Raw genomic sequence first — 18245 nt, forward strand, 5'->3', positions numbered from 1 at the left:
GCATTAAGCCCAGTCAGGGAGTCTGTAACATCCTGAAAAGCTGATGTGTTTTCAAAGTGAACCATTTTTTAAAACAAAGACTTTAATCAGAGATTGTGAACAGCACTCAAATTCTGATTAAGTTTTATCTCTAGATTATGTAGCCATTTTACATAAAGATTGTGTTTTATAATTGTGTTTTAAAATAAAAACTTAAGAGTATCCATCACAATCATTATGATGAGTAAAAGTTATATAATGAAATTTTTATGACATTGTACGAAGTACATTAAATGTACTACATGTAAGGAGTATTAACTTTATTATTTATGTATTAATGTCATTCCATCTTGCAGATTGCTGCTTATGAATATTAAGTTGTTATAAAAATATTATTCTCATTTTTCTGCAAATTCATTTGGGGAGCGTCTTCTGTAAAAACAGGAACTATCTGAGGTAAAACTTGACAGACTTTGCTGAGATCTTACAGCAACTGGTCAAGTTTCATTCCAACAACATGTGTACTGGAAAATGTGCCCTCTTCATTGCCATCTCTCTGTACCCATTAGTACTTCTCTCCATCATCTGCAACATTTTGTTGTTTTTTCCTGACTGGGACATCAAGTATGCCAAAGAGGGACACATTACTGAGGAGGTGAAATACATGGGGGGATTCATTGGAGGGGGTGTATTGGTGAGTTGTCTCTTTTTCTTGGTTGTTACAAAATGTTGGGACTCCAAACAAAGCTTCGGTAAATGTTACAGAAAATTTTGCGTTGCCTTGGGTAAAGCTAGAAAGCATTATATTTCGATGGATCTAATTTCAGGACTTAGATTGTGTAAATCCTAATTATGGATCTCCTTTAAACACATCCTTTTTCTAATGTTTCAACCTAATCCATTAACAGTTTTGATCCAGTTTCATGCTGATGCTGCCTCTCATTGTAAATTGATGTATGCCACCTCAGGTGCTGATCCCAGCACTTTACATTCACTTGACTGGAGAGCAGGGCTGCTGTGGAAACCGCTTAGGGGTGAGTCAGTCAAACTTACCTTTAGGTGATTAGTAAAAGCTGAAGGAAACAAAAAGCTCAGAAAAATGTTCTGGAAAGTTTCAGAAAAGCAAAAAAAGGAAAAAAGAAATGTGCTGTGTGATGCTGCATCATCATTGCACAGTGTGTTAGTTCTTTTGATAGAGAAAAAAAAAACCTGCATTTTACCGCAGTACTTCACATTCTGGTTTGTTTGCAGGTTCAAGCAATATGCAAAGGATTTATTTAACAGAGTTTAAATAGAATTGATACTCAACATAAAAGTATTTGGATATCATAAACATATATATATATATATTTATGCAGGAAGAGAGTGTTTGCAATGCCTAAATGCAATCATTATGATGTAATTAAGAGAACTATCACTCATAATGTAATATAGTGGGGTTTTTTTTGTGCATTTAATGTATTTTAAGCCTTCTTCTTGGTCTGAAACAAAATTTGAACTACAATAAATGATAGAAAAATGTGTTATCAAAATCCTATGGTATGTGTTGTTGAAACAAGTCTGTTCTTTCTTCATCAATAACTAATTAATCATTTTAGAAAATGTTTTTTTTCACTCCAATAAAAGATTTATGATCCAAGGTTCTCATAAAACTTTGTCAGATGTTCTTTTCGATAGTGTTTGCTGCAGTGGGTGTGGCTGGAGCAGTGTACAGTTTCATCGTGGCACTGCTTGGCTTATCAAATGGGCCCTTATGCAAAGGCCAAGCTGAGAGTTGGCAAACCCCTTTTAAAGACAGGTGACACTTTGAAGTATCTTTCTCTAGGTCTTTGTAAAAGATCATGAAGTTCCATTCATTTCTAAGCATGTTCTTTCACACAGCCACCAGAACTACCTGAATGATTATCAGAAGTGGGCTCAATGCGTAGAGCCAAAGAATGTGGTGCAGTTCAACATGGGGTTGTTCATCGCTCTGATGGTGGCCAGCGCTCTGCAGGGCCTGCTCTGTGCCAGTCAGATGATCAACGGCCTCTTTGGCTGCTTGTGTGGAACCTGCAACAAGGAAGAGGTCATGTCAGTTTTGCAACATCAGTGCATCTAAACCTCCCTCCTCTTTTACTTTAATGTTTTTTTGTGTTTAACTTTCAGGAAGCATAATTCCACAACATGTAAAGGGATTGCTGTCTACTTGGAAGTCTGAGAGAAGAGCTCGAGGAGAGACCTTAAGAAAATAATCCCTTTCAATCAGTTTTTCTCTCTTACATAGTTTTATTTTCCTTGTGCTTTACATTGTTGCCAAGCCAGGTTGCAATAACAGTACAGTATTACAAATTCTGCATGCAAAATCTGTAATAAACGTGAAAAAATTGCATAAATTTGGTCTGGGGTATGGGAGCATCTCCTTTTTGAAAAGATTTCAGAAAATGTTTATGAACGCTCTGTTCTGCTATTTTTCTTTTTTTTAAATGTTTTTCTATTTCTTCTTTGGCAATTGATGTATTTGTTATCAGCAGCATGCACATCTTGACTTCTATCCAGAATAAGCAGAGCAAGTTCTATTTTATTCGCAGATTGTAAAATTGCTTTTATGATGTTTTATTGATTGCTTTGTTAACTGTTGTTTTATTTTCTGAAGCACTTTGTCAGCATTTCTTTTTAAATGTGCTACAAAAATAAAACTTGGATTTTACTTTTAAATTAAATTGGCAAGGAAGAAGATTTGTGTTTGTTCAGTTATTTTTCCACTTGAATAATACCAATTTGTTATAATATTCATAGTTGGAAAGCCTGATTAACCTACATTCAACAAGGAACAATATGTAAGGATCATGCCCCGGTGCAATGAGCATCTAAACATAGGGGTACCCCCCCCCCCCCCTCTTTCTTAATATGCCATAATCCACTAAAATATTGCCCTTTTGATAGGGAAGACATAATTATCCAAATACAAATTTCTTCATTTTCTGTGCTAGATATAGAAATAAAAAAGAAATACCCTCGCCAATGGTCACAAGCTGTGGGTAGTGACAGAAAGAACGAGATTGAAAATACAAGCTGCTGAAATGAGTTTCCTCCATAGGACTGGGCTTTCCCTTACAGACAGGGTGAGAAGCTCCGTCCTCTGGGAGGAACTCCGAGTAGAGCCGCTGCTCCTCAGCATCGAGAGGAGCTGGATGAGGTGGCTCTGGAATTTCCTCCCTGGTGAGGTGTTCTGGGCACATCCCTGAAAAAAGAGGCCCCGGGCAAGATTCAGGACATGCTGGAGGGATTCTCTCAGCTGGCCAAGGAACGCCTCGGGGTCCCTGATGATGAATGTGGCAGGGGAGAGGGATGTCTGTATTTCACTGCTTAGGCGGTTGCTCCAACAACTCCACCCTGGATAAGCAGCAGAAAATGGATGGGTGAATTATTTTAAACATTCTTTTGGACTGTATTTTCTCCTCAATGGCATTTAACAAACAAAAATGAATTTTAGGAAACTACACATCATTGTTTCATCTCTCCACACACATTTCAACTCTTGCCTGTAAACATTTTTTTTTTTTTTTTTTTTTTTTTATCTAGTAATTCTGATCAGACAGGGTCAGAAAACTAACAAACCAACTTATGCAGTGCTTCCTCAAGTTGTTGCTAAGATACCACACATGTTTTAGTAAGCAAAACTTCTTCTTTTTTTTCCTCTCAGATTTCTCATTTCCTTCCATTACTTATAAGGTCAGTTAGTCACCAGTGAAATACAGAAAACAAACATTATCCAGTTAGTGTTTAACCATCCACTATGTATACATTTATCCCAGTTTTGCTTGTGTCAGAGATGCACTGTTATTGCTCCACTTAGACATACCCTCCTACCAGAGATCAAAAGTTCAACTGCTCTACCCTCCTGTTTTCACAAAGTCACTAAAATACTGTAAGTAACAGGGAAAGTAAACCTTGTCTGTCACACATAAAACAATATTGTTGCATCTCGTAAACACAAGAGCCTTGATTTTTTGTTTTAAATGTTCTTTTTGGAAGTTGTAAGCAGTGGTGAGTCAAACTAGCAACAACATGCCAGACTGATTACCCACATTCAGTCACATTCCTATCCAATAAAAAAGAGAGAGAAAGACTGGAGAAATAAAGAAAGTGCATGTCTATGTCCAGTAACAAATCAACCATTGTATCTCCATGAAACCATGTAGTGAGTCACATATACTTCTGCAGCCTATCCCAGGTTGTTTGTTCATGTTATCTGCTTGTCGTTAAGCTTCCCACCCCCTAACATTCTCACTCCTCATTACAAGTCTGTGTATCTATTTTGGTCAGTTTCAAGGAGAGTCTCTCTGTGAGAACAGGAACTACTTGGGCTAAACCTTAACATAGCAAGAAGTTTTACAGCAGCTAGTCAACATGTGTACTGGAAAATGTGCCCGCTGCATTGCCGTTACTTTATATCCACTGGCGGTCATATCCATAATTTGTAATATTGTGCTGTTTTTTCCTGCTGGAGATGTAAAGTATGCCAAAGATGGACATATCACAGAAGAGGTGAAATACATGGGTGGGCTCATCGGAGGGGGCGTAATGGTGAGTGTTCTTCTTTCCAGTCTGTTACAGAGGGGTGACATGTGAACTTGGGAATAAATACTGTCTTTGCACTGTTCTCTGCATGCAGAGGTCGATTTTTTCTCTCTGTACTTCTGTTGTGTTTTACAATCTAATTTTTGATAACTGATCCTGTCATGAGACAAACTTATGTCTGACTGAATGAAGTCTGAGCAAAAGCTGGACTTTATAATGTGTCCCAAAATGTCTTTAAATATTCAGAGAGTTTTGTGCATTTAAGATGATTCAAAAAAGGAAAGTTGCAGACTGAAATGAATACTGACATTCAAGTGTCCTGTCACAGGTACTGATCCCGGCGCTTCACATTCATCTGACTGGGAAACAGGGTTGCTGTGGAAATCGCTGTGGGGTGAGTCAGTTGCAAGCACATGAAGATGTTTCAGTGCTCATTTGGTAAGAGTTGGGTTCCATGCAAATGATTAACTCATCAAAGTGTGTGACCTGTGTGCAAACACACTAAGTATGTAGATCTAAACTAGCCAACTGATAAAGAAAAAAAAGGCTTGACCAAATAACACATCACAAACTGTAGGAAACGTTTGTAGCAGGAAGTGATCAAAGTTGAAAACACATTAAATTATTGACTGACAGTTAAAAGTGGTTGTTCTATAATTGAACTGTTTTGAGCAAAGTGTTACACTCTTTCCATGGTTACTCAATTAAAAAAGGAAGAACATACTGGATGTCACATCTAAACTATTACACAACATTTACTTGAATATGTCGTAATGAATTATAAAATGACTGGAACATCTCTTATTTGTTGTTTTAACTAGATGATAAATGTCTCTCATATTCAATATTTCATTGTGAGTATAAAAAAGAAGACTAAGAAGTTAAATACACATGCTCAATAAAATAAGTATTTTCATCATTTTAAGTAACATGAAGATACAAATAAATTTGTGAAGCGTAAACCTGGAAAATGTAGCCCACAGTCAAACAAGCCCATTTCTAACAGTTTGGTTTGGTATGTAGTTTGTCATGTTCGTAGGATGGAAAGAGGGGAGAAATTGTAAGGAATGTGAAGAATGAAACAAATCTAAGTGTACAACAGACCGCCTTCTCATCCTGAAACACTTCAGAGCTTCAGTTCTAAATATATCTGTAAACTTTAACTGAAATATTTCTGACTCTTTGATGATCTCTGCAGATGTTCTTGTCAATTGCGTTTGCTGCAGTGGGTGTGGCCGGCGCTCTGTACAGCTTCATTGTGGCAGTACTTGGTTTAAACAATGGGCCCCTGTGTAAAGTTGTATTACTTTGGACAACGCCTTTCAAAGACAGGTGAAGAACAGGAGTAACTTATCGATAAGTTGACAATTTTTTGGGGTTGTTCATGAATCTCCTGTTCTTGACAGTGAAAAGAGCTACCTGACAGACAGCTCTATGTGGTGGAGGTGCACAGCACCTGAGAACATCGTGCAGTTTCATATTGGACTGTTCAGCACCCTGCTGGTCACAAGTTGCCTGCAGCTGATTCTTTGTGCTACTCAGATGATTAACGGGCTCTTTGGCTGTCTGTGTGGAACCTGCATCGACAAAGGGGTATCGAGAAGATCACACTTGTCAGATTAGTTAGGAGTGTATCCTTATTATACATTCCTTCTCTGATTTTCTTGTCTTTTTTTTTCCAGCCACTGTGAGATCCCGACAGCTGACTGGTGCTGCCTGCTGGAAGACATCTGCACAATTTCAATTTTGAAAGTTTTTTTTTTTTTACCAAATTATCTTTGTATTCAGTTCTCCTGCTGCAGTCAATTTAAGGGGCCTGAATTATGGTAAAATATAGGTTTAAATGTGCTTTTTATTATTATTCTTATCATGCTATCTGTATATCTTACATTTTTACATTAGGTCTTGACCTGAAATAATTATTTTTTTTGCATCTTGGTTCTTAAACGCTTCACCTCAGCTGTGTGATACACAAGTTGTGTGTGTGTAGTTATCATTAACTGGATCTCCATGTCACCTGATTACATGTTGCATGTGCAGCAAACAGTTTGTGTAGTACAATCATTTCACAAGTGAGAAAAACTTCATGGAAGTGGTTTTCAGCTAAAAACGCACCTAAATTTGTCAAGCTGGCCTTTACAGTTACACCGTTAACCACACTTTATGTAGGAATGTAAAAACATGAAATACACAGCTTACCTGTGATGAAAAATGTCTTTCAGTCCCTGCAGTTGCATCCTGCTGATTTCAAATTATGCTTTTACAGAACTTTGCAAACTTTACTGAAGGCATCATCATGTCATATACACATTCAACGCACACATGTAGCTTGTGTGAAGCCACTAAAACACTCTTCAGCTTATAGGTACAATTCACTCGATTGCTAAGAGTAATCAGTTCCCTGCCAGGCAGCTGGTTATCAATCTCTAACTGTGCAAAATAACTTTTAACATGGATATTATCCAACAATACTTTATACTGATGCAGACTTGTGCAGTGTGAAAATTAGGAAAAGCCAGACGGTTCCAGAGCAGTCTCATATTGTGAACTATTCTCTTCAGCGTGGACTTCACTTTGCAGACACATAACTAATAATCTTTATAACGCTTAAGGGAAAAGAATGATGTATCTTTGAGCTTTTTTGTTATAACTGAATAAAAACTTTTCATCTTTTAAATCTTTGTGTATATAATAAAGTGATTGCCTCCAAAGAAAAATTAAAAACAGGACATATGCAAGACTTTCATTGATATCTTGAATGTAGCTGATATTACTACAATGAATATTAGTATTGATCTATATTACCTCCTTGCAATTGTTGAAAAAAAATACATAAATGTATTAATAATTTAATGAGAGTTACTAAATATTTTGATTTCCAAATGAACATTCATAGAAAAAAAACAACCAAGATCTGCAGGGTAAAAGTGGCACACGGGTAGGCAACGGATGTTTATTGATTTGTTCATGTACATGAATGGTTACACAAGAAAGAAGAGAAAGGAATAAAGATTCAAAAGGCAAAATGCTGGGTCCCAGAGAAGCAGGGAATAAGACCAGGAGTGGTATATGATGTGGCAGCAGAAAAAACAACCTTAAGAAAGATCTGACTCAAAATTTGACAATTGCTGGCTGTGCTTGACTTTTCTTTACAACCTGTAAGACTTCGGTCAGACAGTCGGAATCTTATAGCTGCTGAATGTGAAAAGTGGGTTTTTAGCATTTTAAGAGGCAAAAAATCCTCACTCAGCTTATCCAAAACTGTGATATAATGAACAACTTGAACTCATGTACAGCTGCAAATAATTCACATAATCACAACATGTTAGGCAACTTTTAGGAGTTAAGTATGACACTTTATATTTGTTCTCTATAAAATCTTCACGCAATAAGTTTACAATTCTGGTTTAATTGTTTGTGTGTTAAATATTACCTCACTAACCAGCAGAGTGTTTCGTCTTATGTGTATGCCTCCTGGTTTGGCAAACACTACTTTGCTGAGGTAGATATAAAATAACAGACAGGAGTGTTAAAACTTTTTCATAACCCCCCCCCCCCCCCTTGTCACATACTGTAAGTTGAATTGCACTTCTGGAGTGTTAAAAACAAGAACTAACAATATAATTAGCATCAGGATTTAAATGTATGTAAACACTATGAAACGACTGTAGTTGTTTTGTTCTGTAGTTTTAAAAGGGAAGTGTGGCAGTTTTAGCAGGAACCAGATCCGTCACATTGTTGCGTCACCTCCAGTTCACCACTTCTTCATCTACGTTCATTCAGCTGTCAAACTGCTTCATCATGAACTTCCGGCTGGCCTCGTAACCCAGGAACAGAGCTCCGTTAGCTGGGAAGGTGCGGACCATAGTGGGGGTGAGACCAGAGTAGAGCGCCCTCACACCTAAGCATGGCAAACCGACAGACTTACAGTCTGATTGGTCATTGGACATTTACCCTAGGAAACTCCCTCCCGGGCACCTTCTTACCTTCAGCGCGAGCGATAGTCATAAAGGTTTTGAAAAACCCTGCCTGTTTGCCCGTCATCGACATGACCTGGATCCGAGATTTGACACAGTCCATGGGATAGACCACCAGCCACAGACACGCCCCTCCGAAACCGCCGCTGAACACGATCGGAGCCACACCTTCAGTACACAGCAACCAGAAACATACGGAAACAACGTCTCACTCCATGTTTAATCAGTGACAATAAAGACTGAGATACACACACATAAAAAAGGAACATACACTCTTTGGCTTCTAATATTTTTCATATCAAACATAATAAAAAATAAATATCATGTCCCCATCAGGTCTCAAAATGAGGTAAATACATGACATATCACAGGACTGATTATTCAGCTAAAACAAAGTGAAAATGCAGGAGTTTATTTTGTTTAAGTTTATTTTGCTGATGCACAACTCTCTAAACTTTCTACTGTAAGGTTTTCTGGGTCACTGCAACATTGATGTTTTTTCCTTTTTCATCCATTATATTCTACGTTTACTGCTGCGTTTGAGATTATGTTGCATGGCAGTATTAGCTCAACTTTAAATGCAAGACAGGTAGCCTCATGTCTGACACTAAAATTCTTTGGCATACATAGGAATTTATGAACAAAAATGTGTTTGATTTGTTAAAATTGATCACGTCTCCACCAGAGTGCTTGACAGCTGGTATGAGGTTTATGCTGCATTTGGCCTTTACCAAACAGTGTTGTACATTATAACCAGACGTCTCCAATTTGGCATCATCTGTCCAAAGGACATTATCCAGAAGTCCAGATGTTTGTTTAGATTATTACTTGTGAACATAAGCTTTGCTGCCTTGTTCTTCTGGCAAATGTTCCTGACAACCATACTTGTCCTTTTCTAAGCATCCTGTCAAGAACTTTACCATGTGAGGCCTGAAGACTCTGACAGGTCTGACCATGGTGCAGTAACATTTTCTGTTCTAAAATCATCGCCAATGTCCTTATCTCCTTGACACTGTATTACAATAAACCTGAATATTCCACACTTACACTTAGTGATGATCAATTAATCAATAGTGTGTTTTAATAGCAATTGTTGTTAACACACTGCTTCTGAGTTTTTAACCTAATTTCTGTTAATAACGACACTGATATGTTTGTTATGTGCTGTTGTTTATCTGTAGTTTTATTTATCTAGTTAAGAATTTATTTTTGTTCCATCCGGCACACTTTTTAATGACTATATATGATTCAGAAAACAAAACAAAGTCCAACATATGTAACAATAAAAACTAGTTAAATCAGTGCAAATTTCAAAGCAAAGTTCTGAAGCTCTATTCATGTAAAAATCCTTCTATCAAATAATCTTTTACCTCATTTATTTAAAAGGTTATGAAGACATAATTTATGGACATGTATGTTATAGCTCAGACAGACCACTCTGGTCATACCTATGTCATCCTTGCCACATTTCATGTAGTCCGCGAAGGCAGTGCGACAGAGTTCGTAAGCACCAAAGAAACAGAAGTACCCGGGCACCTCTCTGGCTATGGTGGTAGTCAGGCCCTGGAAGAAGCCCAAAGGTCCCTCGTTCCTTATAATGGATTTTGTCACCGACCACACAGTGCTTCACACACAGCAGAGTGGATGGTCAGACACACAGACACCAGACCAGCATGTGCACATTTAAGAAGAAAAAAAAAACACGTGAAATCTGTTCTGAGTTTTCAAAATATCTGAACTGAGACCAAAATGTAGAAATCTGTTAGGATTGCATAAAAAAAAATCTAAATTCTTTTTTTATTTATAAAGCATCTAAAATCTACCTGAATGATTTGGACAAGTAAATAAAAATCTATTATAAACAGGGGTACGCAAGTTTGGTCGAAAAGAGCTGCAGTCCTGCCACTTTTGTACGTTTCTTTGCTCTAAGGGTGCATGACAGACTAGGATTCAAATCAAGAAGGCTGATGTGAATGTGTCCTAAAACACCTGATTCATATCCAAATCCATCCAACAGCTTATGAAATTACTCTATTAGTCACCTATTGGAAAAAGGTGTCTTGAAAAAGCAAAATGATCTAAAACTTGCAGCCCTGTGACTCTTGATGACCAAAACTGCCTACCCCTAATTTTGGCTGACAATCTGAATAAGTGGTTTTATATATTTGATGTAAGACAATATACAAACAGAAAACTGGAGAAATAGTGCAGCAGATGAGCAAATGACACTCCCCCAAAAGCTGTTTATATTCACACTCCACTTACTTCTGGCTCTTAGAAATCTTGCCTGATGCCTCCATTTCATACATAGCTTGCAGTCGACATTTGACAAGCTCAGTTGGGCAAAGGACCAGAGAGGAGAAGATGGAAGCAACTGAGCCAGCGCAGGCTTTCTGTACATCACTGTGAAACAAGGGAGGGACAGCCAAGTGGGAAGCTACATTTCATGAAGTATTTTATGAGGGCTGCATTAACAAGAAAGTCAGCCTGATACATATCCTCCTACCTCAGCACGGCTTCACTGTGCAACCCTGCTGTGAAGCGGATGACTTGCTGGCAGAAACCGTAGCTCATGAACAGAACAGAGTTCTCTGCAATATTGGCCATCAGTGCTGGAGTGGTGCCTTGGTAGAGACCACGCAGCCCCACTTGTCTGTAGGTGGACACAACGCAGTGGATAAACCCCCGGTACAGCGTAGGAAAAGTCTGCATCTTGACCTTTGCAGTGTCCAGTGGTTGTCCGCTGAATACACATGCAGCTCCCCCTAAAAAGATAACATTGAGAATTGCTGGAATTCAAACTATGACAATAATATCTGTGTTACTTGTGCTTTTTGCTTTCCCTTTTTTAATTATCTTGATAATGATGTAATTTCCTATATCATTATTAGTCTTATTCTGATATATATGATGTAGCCCCTTTGTGACAACCTAAGATTGCATTGAACAGTGTTTAAAACACACTAGGTTGAAAATTTAATAAACATTTACAGTGTCAGCTACTTAATGCACTTTAGTTGTCTCATAGGTTCTTACAAATGTCTCCCACAGACTTTCCTTAACTTCATTATTCTTTCAAGAGATTCTTTTCCATAAAAACAGTTCTATTAATTTTCTTCAACTTTTTACTATTCAGACTGTACCTACAGATTTTTAATTACCTATGGCTCCTGCAGACAGATCAATGATAGCTTGGACCACTGGGTGTGGAGCCATTGTTGTCAGAGGGGGTTTCTCCTTCTACTCAGCTATCTGCTTCAAACAAACAAACAAACAAAAGAGCTGTAATAAAATCATTATCCCCTCTCCAAAAAGACCCAAAACAAAGCAAGAACAATTTTTTTAAAAAAAACAAAAAACAAACAAACTAAAAAAAAAAAAAAAACTCAGAGAACTCATGGAACATCTCTGATGTTGTATAAATAATTTTAATTCAAATAAACAAAACTATAAACAAGAAATAAGAAATGTTGGGACTTATGCCCTTTTGAGTTACCAGTTTCCACTAGAGGGCGACAAAACACAGCAGTAGTTTCCTACACAGCAATTAAAACGTGTTAAAAGCGAATGGGCTGAAGGGCACGCGCGGGCCTCAGTGTTTATGAGCCAAATATCAAGCAAGTCAGCATAAAAAATGTCCATTTTCAAAGTTAACTTACGTTGGTACTCTTAATCAAACCAATGGTCGAACATGATAGAAATGTGCAGGTTTTTTTTTTGTTTTTGTTTTTTTTTATACCGACAACTAAAATGGCAACTTTGTCCGCTAAAGAAATGCAGATAGTAATCGTTGCAGCATACAAACCTCACGCGACAGCGACGAGTTTGATTCAGGCATCAATGTTAAAAACTGTGTCAAACATTAAGAGTGATATTGACCCTGTGAACTGCAGACCGACGTAAACATCGTCCACGACCGAAAGCATGCTAGCTAATGCCGTCTGTACAAGCATGCATAGTTAAGTGTTATCTCATGTCCAAAATCTGGCCTTTTGGTCTGACTGTGTTCAGTGAATGAATCGGCCATCAGGGATGGCAAACGGAGTGGAGGAGGAGAGCATAGAGGTTGTTTCGTGACACTCAGAAGTAGTAAAATTGAAGAAGGATTACTCGGTTCAAAATTTCAGCAACCAAACCTAGCACTGCTTTACGATACGTTGCATTTCGCACGAGATAAGGAGAAATATTGACGTATTGGAAAAATATTTAGAATTTGCCTTAGCATAATCAAACTGTGTGATAGTTAAAACATATGCACACTAATTGCGCATTTTATCAGTTTTATTTAATAAAGTAATATATTTCGTTGAGATAAAATAGCAAACATATTTCAACGAAGTGATCATCTTCACTTAAGATCCATGCTATTTGACAGCATGCCGTGACCCGAACCGTAAAGCTTCCGGTTCACCTTTCTTTGATGATGCTTTCATGAACGCGCACAGTGTTATAGCGCCCCCCTGCGACGCTTTCTAAAACTGTAGACCTCAATCCTAGAAGTCACAACATAGGGAATGCAACAGATGAACAGATAAGATCAGATCATTCAACTTATTGCGACATTACAGCACTGTGTATGACTGAGTCCTCATTTAAGTTTCCATCATCTACCAGATCTGTTTTTTCACAATTATTGAATAAGGAGAGGACTATGTAATTCTTCTTTAACAATACATTTCAAAGAAATAGGGTAAACTCATTCATTTTTGTTATTCACATAAATAAATCAATAAATGAATAAATAAATAAAATCCGGCACAAATACTTCAGTCTGAACAAATAGCTTCTCAGAATGTTCTGTCCTGTTTCAGAGCTTGGAAAAATGTGCTCCTAGCTTATGAAATGGCTTTGTGCATATTTTATAAGATGTATCATTCAGGTTGTCTGAAAGAACACTGCGATCCTTTACCTGAGCAGAACAGCGCAAAAACTTTTCAACCCAGCAAAGAACTTGGTGAAGTCATTTGATCAATTTTTTGCACAAAACTGCTGCAACAAAAACTACTTTTAGATATATATTAATAAGCTCTGCTGAATACCATAATTCACTAATAAAATACTTTGTTATAAGGTCAATAATCTTATACGGATCTGTTGAAACAGTTTAAACGTTCCCAAATTGACAAGATTCCTGAGTTTTCAGGCATTATATATATTTTATAACTCTACTTTGAAAGTCAACAAATAGTTTTTTCCCAATTTCATTTTTTTTTTTTTTTGTTTATAGATGATCTTTTCTTTTAATTATCAGATCGAACTGCTTCTTTATTTATGTAGTATGCCTACTGGAGGTAAGACACCAAGATTTAAGACTATTTATTCAAAACAAAATTAATCTCTTTATTTCAAATAATCTAATATTTAATAGTTTATTTAGTCAATGTTGAAAGAGCCTTTTATTTTACTGTTAAAGTCAAATGCTAATCTTACTCTTTGACATGAAGTTGTCTTGGATTTAAATGTTACCTTATAAGAAATATTGAAGTTAAATTAGGGGAAAAGAGGTAAAGTATTAAAAGAGGTCCTCACTGGTTTCAAAAGAACTGGAAAGTTTTTATTTCAGAGGGTTGGGATGGAACTTTTTTTTGTATCCAACTGCAATTACTAACCATAGCAACTAAGGAAATACTGTTTATTTTTGTCATTTGTTTTGGTTTTGGCTTTTAGATTTTTCAGAAAATGGTTTGTGCTTTTGTTGCAATTATCAGCGAATGTTTTTGTCATGTTTTTGTAACTGTTTACTAGATTATTAAATTTTCTGACATATGTTTTTATTTTTTATTTTCTGGAAGAAATCCAGATGTAAGCATTAACAGTAGTAAGTAGTAGTAAAAAAGTAGTAAAAAAAAAAACTCAGTGGACTGCGGATAGCTGTATTATGAAAATATGTAATTTTGAAGAACACTGTAGTTTTCTTCCCTGCAATTTTCTTTATACACAGGTGACAGAATTAAGAAGAAATAATAAAAGGCAGAAAACTGAAGAAAAATAGGGTCACTCTGTTGTTATTCACATTTGAACTGAAATACTGCCCAAAATACCATCTGTTTAAAGAGTGGCCAGGGATTAAATCAAGGTTCCCCCTGTCCACAAGCTTATCCTTTAGAAGTCTGACCTGTGATGGCTTACCTCACAGCAGTATAGCCTCATCTGACAACACCTTGGTAACAATTTAAACTTTTAAAAATAAATACACAGTCAATAAAAGACACAGGTGAGCATTTTTTGTATCACTTCGCCTTTTATCAAAAGAAAAAGGAAAAGAAAACATTGACGCTGTCTACATCACAGACAAGAATCATCAATATTCCGTTTTTAACAACTTTGCCATGAAGAGAATAATCCCCATGCCTGCCCCTCCCCTGGAGCAAACTCCTCTATACACAGTAAACTTTACATACCTATAGTTCCTGTTCAGATTTGTACAATTACATCATTATCAAAGTAGTATCATCAGCTTTAAAATACATATGATGCTCTCCCCATTGTAATTCTAATCGCTATCTTGATTGTACATACAGTATCATTTCCCACACTTAAAGTCTGCTGCACAATTTAAACAACGTGCTGTTATAAAATATTCTGAAGAGACATAACATGTCTCAACCTTCTGCCAAACCAAAAACACTCAGCAGAGTCCTGATGATCAGTGGATGAGAAGCATTTTGTACAATCACTGGATGAGGGCTGATAAACAGCAAAGAGCATGTTGCCATTAAAGCAGTCCTGGCTACACAGTGTTGTACATGATATTTACCCACATCCAATGCTTTTGTGTGCCCCTCCTGAGTCATTTCCAGACTCTCCAAAGGGCTTTACAGTAACGCCAACTGTTGCGTCTGCTCGGATTTGAGATTATGAGGTACAGTCAGAGAATTGCAGTAATCCCCAATTAGAAGAGTGGCACTGTAGAAATAACAAAGAGATTATAAAAAGACTACTTCAACTAGATAAACTTATAAAAGTCTATGATTTTTTTATGGGTTTATTGAGGTTAGTGCTGAGCACAAAGCGTTAAAAGTAGGAGGTTATGTTCAGTTAATGTCCTTCATTTTAATGAAAAGACTAGACAGAGGCAAATGCCTGAAAAACCAGAGAAAAAAATAGTTTAGATTAAAATTGTATTAACTTGGCAACAAAGGCCTTAAACACAAAGATGTCAAGTGTGAAGCTTAGAAACTATCACCACAAAATAAAACTTTGGCACCAGATGCATGCTCCTTTCAGAAGAAATTTGGCAATGTGTTGCACACACCCCAACTTTAACTGTAAAGTGGAAGTTTTCAGGTCAAGTCTGCATTAAGATAATAATTGAATCATAACTGATTAGTAACCAAACACCAGAAGTCACAACCAGGCACAACTGTGTCCCTTCAGGCCTGGAAGAAACTTCTGCTCCACATGTCAGAGAAGTAAAGTGTCTGGGTATTTTAAGATGCACATTTATTTTGATGCATAATAGCATGCAAGTGCACTTAAACAGCAGGGTCACAATGATTCAGTAAGTGAGCCCGAACGTTGTGAAAAATCAAAAATTAAACCTAAATGTGGGAAAAGCTACCAATGTCAGAAGCCTTTTTTGTTTGTACCCTGTATACACACAGCCAGAGCCCTGGACTCATGGAGTTTTGACATTTAAACCTGATTTACAGAAGAAAAAGTTAGTTTTAGTTACCCTTTTTTTTTTCTTTTTTTACACATAACTGCAACCATAATCTCCCTATCAAAGGCTCTGGCAACAGTCGTCACACAACCATCACAAAAGCATTTAAGTCCAGTTCAGTTTGAACTAATTTTTTTTGTCTGGGCCAAAATCAGATCAATGATTGATTCCCACCTTGAATTGCATGTTAGCAATAGAATGCTTTAAATTGGAACAAATCGAGAGATAATGGGTGCTACGACCTACTTCCAAGTCCAATGTCTGAGTATAGGGAGAAAGTGGTGCTATGAACCACTGCCAGGTAACTGAACCAGAATCAGAGTACTAAAACTGAACCAAATTTCAGAGTAAAACATGGACATGCTTGTACAGACTTAGCTCAGATGAGCTGTCAACCAGCTGTCACGACTCCTTTTACAACTCGGTTCAAAATGTTCTTCAAACCCAAAGTAAATTAATTCCAATGCTTAGATTAGTCATTTTATATACAGGACATTTGGTAATGTCTTCTTGCTCAATAAACTGGGGAAGTTAGGACAGATAAAACACAGTTAAGATTTGACATTTAAACCTCCACAATGTAGAATCTATTAGAGCCATCTGTTGCATCTGCCTCACACAATTCACTGTCAGTCATGGTCAACATGGAGCTGTGTGGTGGCGGATGAGAGTTAAGTACAAATGGATCGCAGGGCCAGATACATCCTAATGGTGTGAAACCTCAAAACGAAGAGATTTTCTTGTTTTGTTCTGTTTTGTTTCTGTTCTTTTAATTATACAGCTAAACCACAGCAACTAAATAGGCAAAGCTGTGTGTGCATACACTGTGGCTGAAGAGTTAGGCACTGCAAAAGAAAAACAAAACAATGGAGATTGCTTTCATGTTTCTGATAAACACAGTAAGGCATTCTGATTACAGTTGAATGGCAGCAACATTAAGTTTCTGGTCTGTCCTCTGCGGTTCCACATCTGCACACATTTTGACTCAGGAGAGAACCCCCCCCCCCCCTTCCACCTCAGTTTCACAACCCATTTTAAGATCAGAAAATCAGCTACAATCAAAAATGAGGCACTTTATAAAAGATTATATAGATATCTAGGCTATATAATATTAATCATCATATGTATACTGTATATTTTATATACCATTATAATGTGTCAGTTTATATTAATTGTGTTATGCAAATGAGGAAAACTAACTACTGTATGTACTATAGTTTTTGTCATTCTACTTGCATTACTATAGTATATACCATAGTGTAATATACAGTTGTAATAGAAAAACTCAGTTGCCAAAGAAGTACTTACACTTTTCCATAAGTGATTTGTGCTATGCTTTGCTTCAAAGGAAATGGTTGATGATGCAGATTCTTTTTTTTTTTTTTTTTGGCATTGGTTCAACATAATGTTAAAAATATACAGTGCATGTTAGATACTGTCTACATCCTATTTGTCTCTCTGTATTAACAGACGTTAGATGAACTTTTCACCCATCCTAGATTTATTCTTCTCACGAGAGACTGATTAATTTCTTTTCTTCTATACATTAGTTATAAAGATGGTTGTCATTTTGATAGCTGTGCTCTTTGGGCACTCTTTCTATACAGTCTCCTAACACTCTTGGCTACATGACTCAGGCATCACGTAATCAATTTGACAGTCATGTGTCAGCTTCATCTGAAACACTGCTATTAAGTGGAATCTGGAGGTGTGTGTGTGGGTTGGGGAGTGGGGGTTGGGGGGAGGGGGGCAGCACTCAATCCATTCAACGCTGTAAAGCATGTACTTGATTTGCTCATTTAATTCTGCAGATCTCTGAATATCAAGAACAGCTGGAACAGCATATGAAAAGTTTTTCTGTTTCCCTCAGCAGCATGTTTATTATTCAGCCCCTTTAGCACATCGTAGTAAAGACATTTACATAGAAATGAGCTAATTGTTGTCCTTATGGAATGACAATTTGGCATTGAGCTGAAAGTTTTATTAATCAGGCCGCTTTTATGAACACTTTTAAATTTCTACATTGTTGAGGCTGTTTTTGTTCCAGCTTAATCAGTAATGAC

General features: G+C 37.0%; 4 protein-coding genes across 5 annotated transcripts in view; 2 read left to right on the top strand and 2 right to left on the bottom strand.

Moving 5' to 3' along the window:
* Nucleotides 1-496: 496 nt before the first annotated feature.
* Nucleotides 497-3184, top strand: LOC306761297 (transmembrane 4 L6 family member 1-like; the record flags this gene model as incomplete). The annotated part of the gene is made up of 5 exons (XM_079247422.1): nucleotides 497-673; nucleotides 948-1013; nucleotides 1641-1777; nucleotides 1861-2052; nucleotides 3079-3184. 5 exons carry the CDS (start codon nucleotides 497-499, stop codon nucleotides 3182-3184), a joined length of 678 nt encoding a protein of 225 aa, XP_079103548.1.
* Nucleotides 3185-4306: 1122 nt separating this feature from the next.
* tm4sf21a (transmembrane 4 L six family member 21a) lies at nucleotides 4307-7170 on the top strand. The gene is made up of 5 exons (XM_079248264.1): nucleotides 4307-4548; nucleotides 4871-4936; nucleotides 5741-5874; nucleotides 5949-6135; nucleotides 6225-7170. The coding sequence occupies exons 1-5, from the start codon at nucleotides 4372-4374 to the stop codon at nucleotides 6231-6233; spliced, it is 573 nt and encodes a 190-aa protein (XP_079104390.1). The 5' UTR covers nucleotides 4307-4371; the 3' UTR covers nucleotides 6234-7170.
* Nucleotides 7171-8139: 969 nt separating this feature from the next.
* On the bottom strand, nucleotides 8140-12572 carry slc25a15b (solute carrier family 25 member 15b). Of its 2 annotated transcripts, none has more exons than XM_079248206.1 (7): nucleotides 12399-12572; nucleotides 11681-11771; nucleotides 11026-11284; nucleotides 10785-10922; nucleotides 9968-10143; nucleotides 8529-8687; nucleotides 8140-8443 (listed from the first exon to the last, which is right to left on the bottom strand). In XM_079248206.1, the coding sequence occupies exons 2-7, from the start codon at nucleotides 11733-11735 to the stop codon at nucleotides 8322-8324; spliced, it is 909 nt and encodes a 302-aa protein (XP_079104332.1). In that variant the 5' UTR covers nucleotides 11736-11771; nucleotides 12399-12572; the 3' UTR covers nucleotides 8140-8321. The 2 variants fall into 2 exon arrangements, with proteins under 2 accessions (XP_079104332.1, XP_079104331.1); XM_079248205.1 differs by having other exon boundaries at nucleotides 12325-12572.
* A 354-nt stretch (nucleotides 12573-12926) lies between these two features.
* The window catches only part of LOC306761298 (insulin receptor substrate 1), a gene marked incomplete at both ends in the record, with an annotated part of 14514 nt that continues 9195 nt past the window's right edge, over nucleotides 12927-18245 (bottom strand). The window contains one exon of the mRNA XM_079247423.1: nucleotides 12927-13012. Within this exon, the coding sequence (XP_079103549.1) occupies nucleotides 12927-13012 (86 nt within the window). The remainder of the gene's footprint in view (nucleotides 13013-18245) is intronic.

This window comes from Telmatherina bonti, assembly GCF_933228915.1.
Source record: "Telmatherina bonti genome assembly, chromosome: 10".
NCBI classification, from domain to species: Eukaryota; Metazoa; Chordata; class Actinopteri; order Atheriniformes; family Telmatherinidae; genus Telmatherina; species Telmatherina bonti.

What these genes read in the sequence shown, in the direction of transcription:
- slc25a15b (XM_079248206.1), bottom strand. Translation starts at nt 11,735, where the DNA reads ATGGCTCCACACCCAGTGGTCCAAGCTATCATTGATCTGTCTGCAGGA. An exon ending in ATGTGGCAAGGATGACATAG is followed by an intron (nt 8,688 to 9,967) that starts GTATGACCAGAG and finishes TGTGTACTGAAG; the next exon opens with GTGTGGCTCCGATCGTGTTC. An exon ending in GACTATCGCTCGCGCTGAAG is followed by an intron (nt 8,444 to 8,528) that starts GTAAGAAGGTGC and finishes TGCCATGCTTAG; the next exon opens with GTGTGAGGGCGCTCTACTCT.
- tm4sf21a (XM_079248264.1), top strand. Translation starts at nt 4,372, where the DNA reads ATGTGTACTGGAAAATGTGCCCGCTGCATTGCCGTTACTTTATATCCA. An exon ending in TCATCGGAGGGGGCGTAATG is followed by an intron (nt 4,549 to 4,870) that starts GTGAGTGTTCTT and finishes GTCCTGTCACAG; the next exon opens with GTACTGATCCCGGCGCTTCA. An exon ending in GCTGTGGAAATCGCTGTGGG is followed by an intron (nt 4,937 to 5,740) that starts GTGAGTCAGTTG and finishes TGATCTCTGCAG; the next exon opens with ATGTTCTTGTCAATTGCGTT.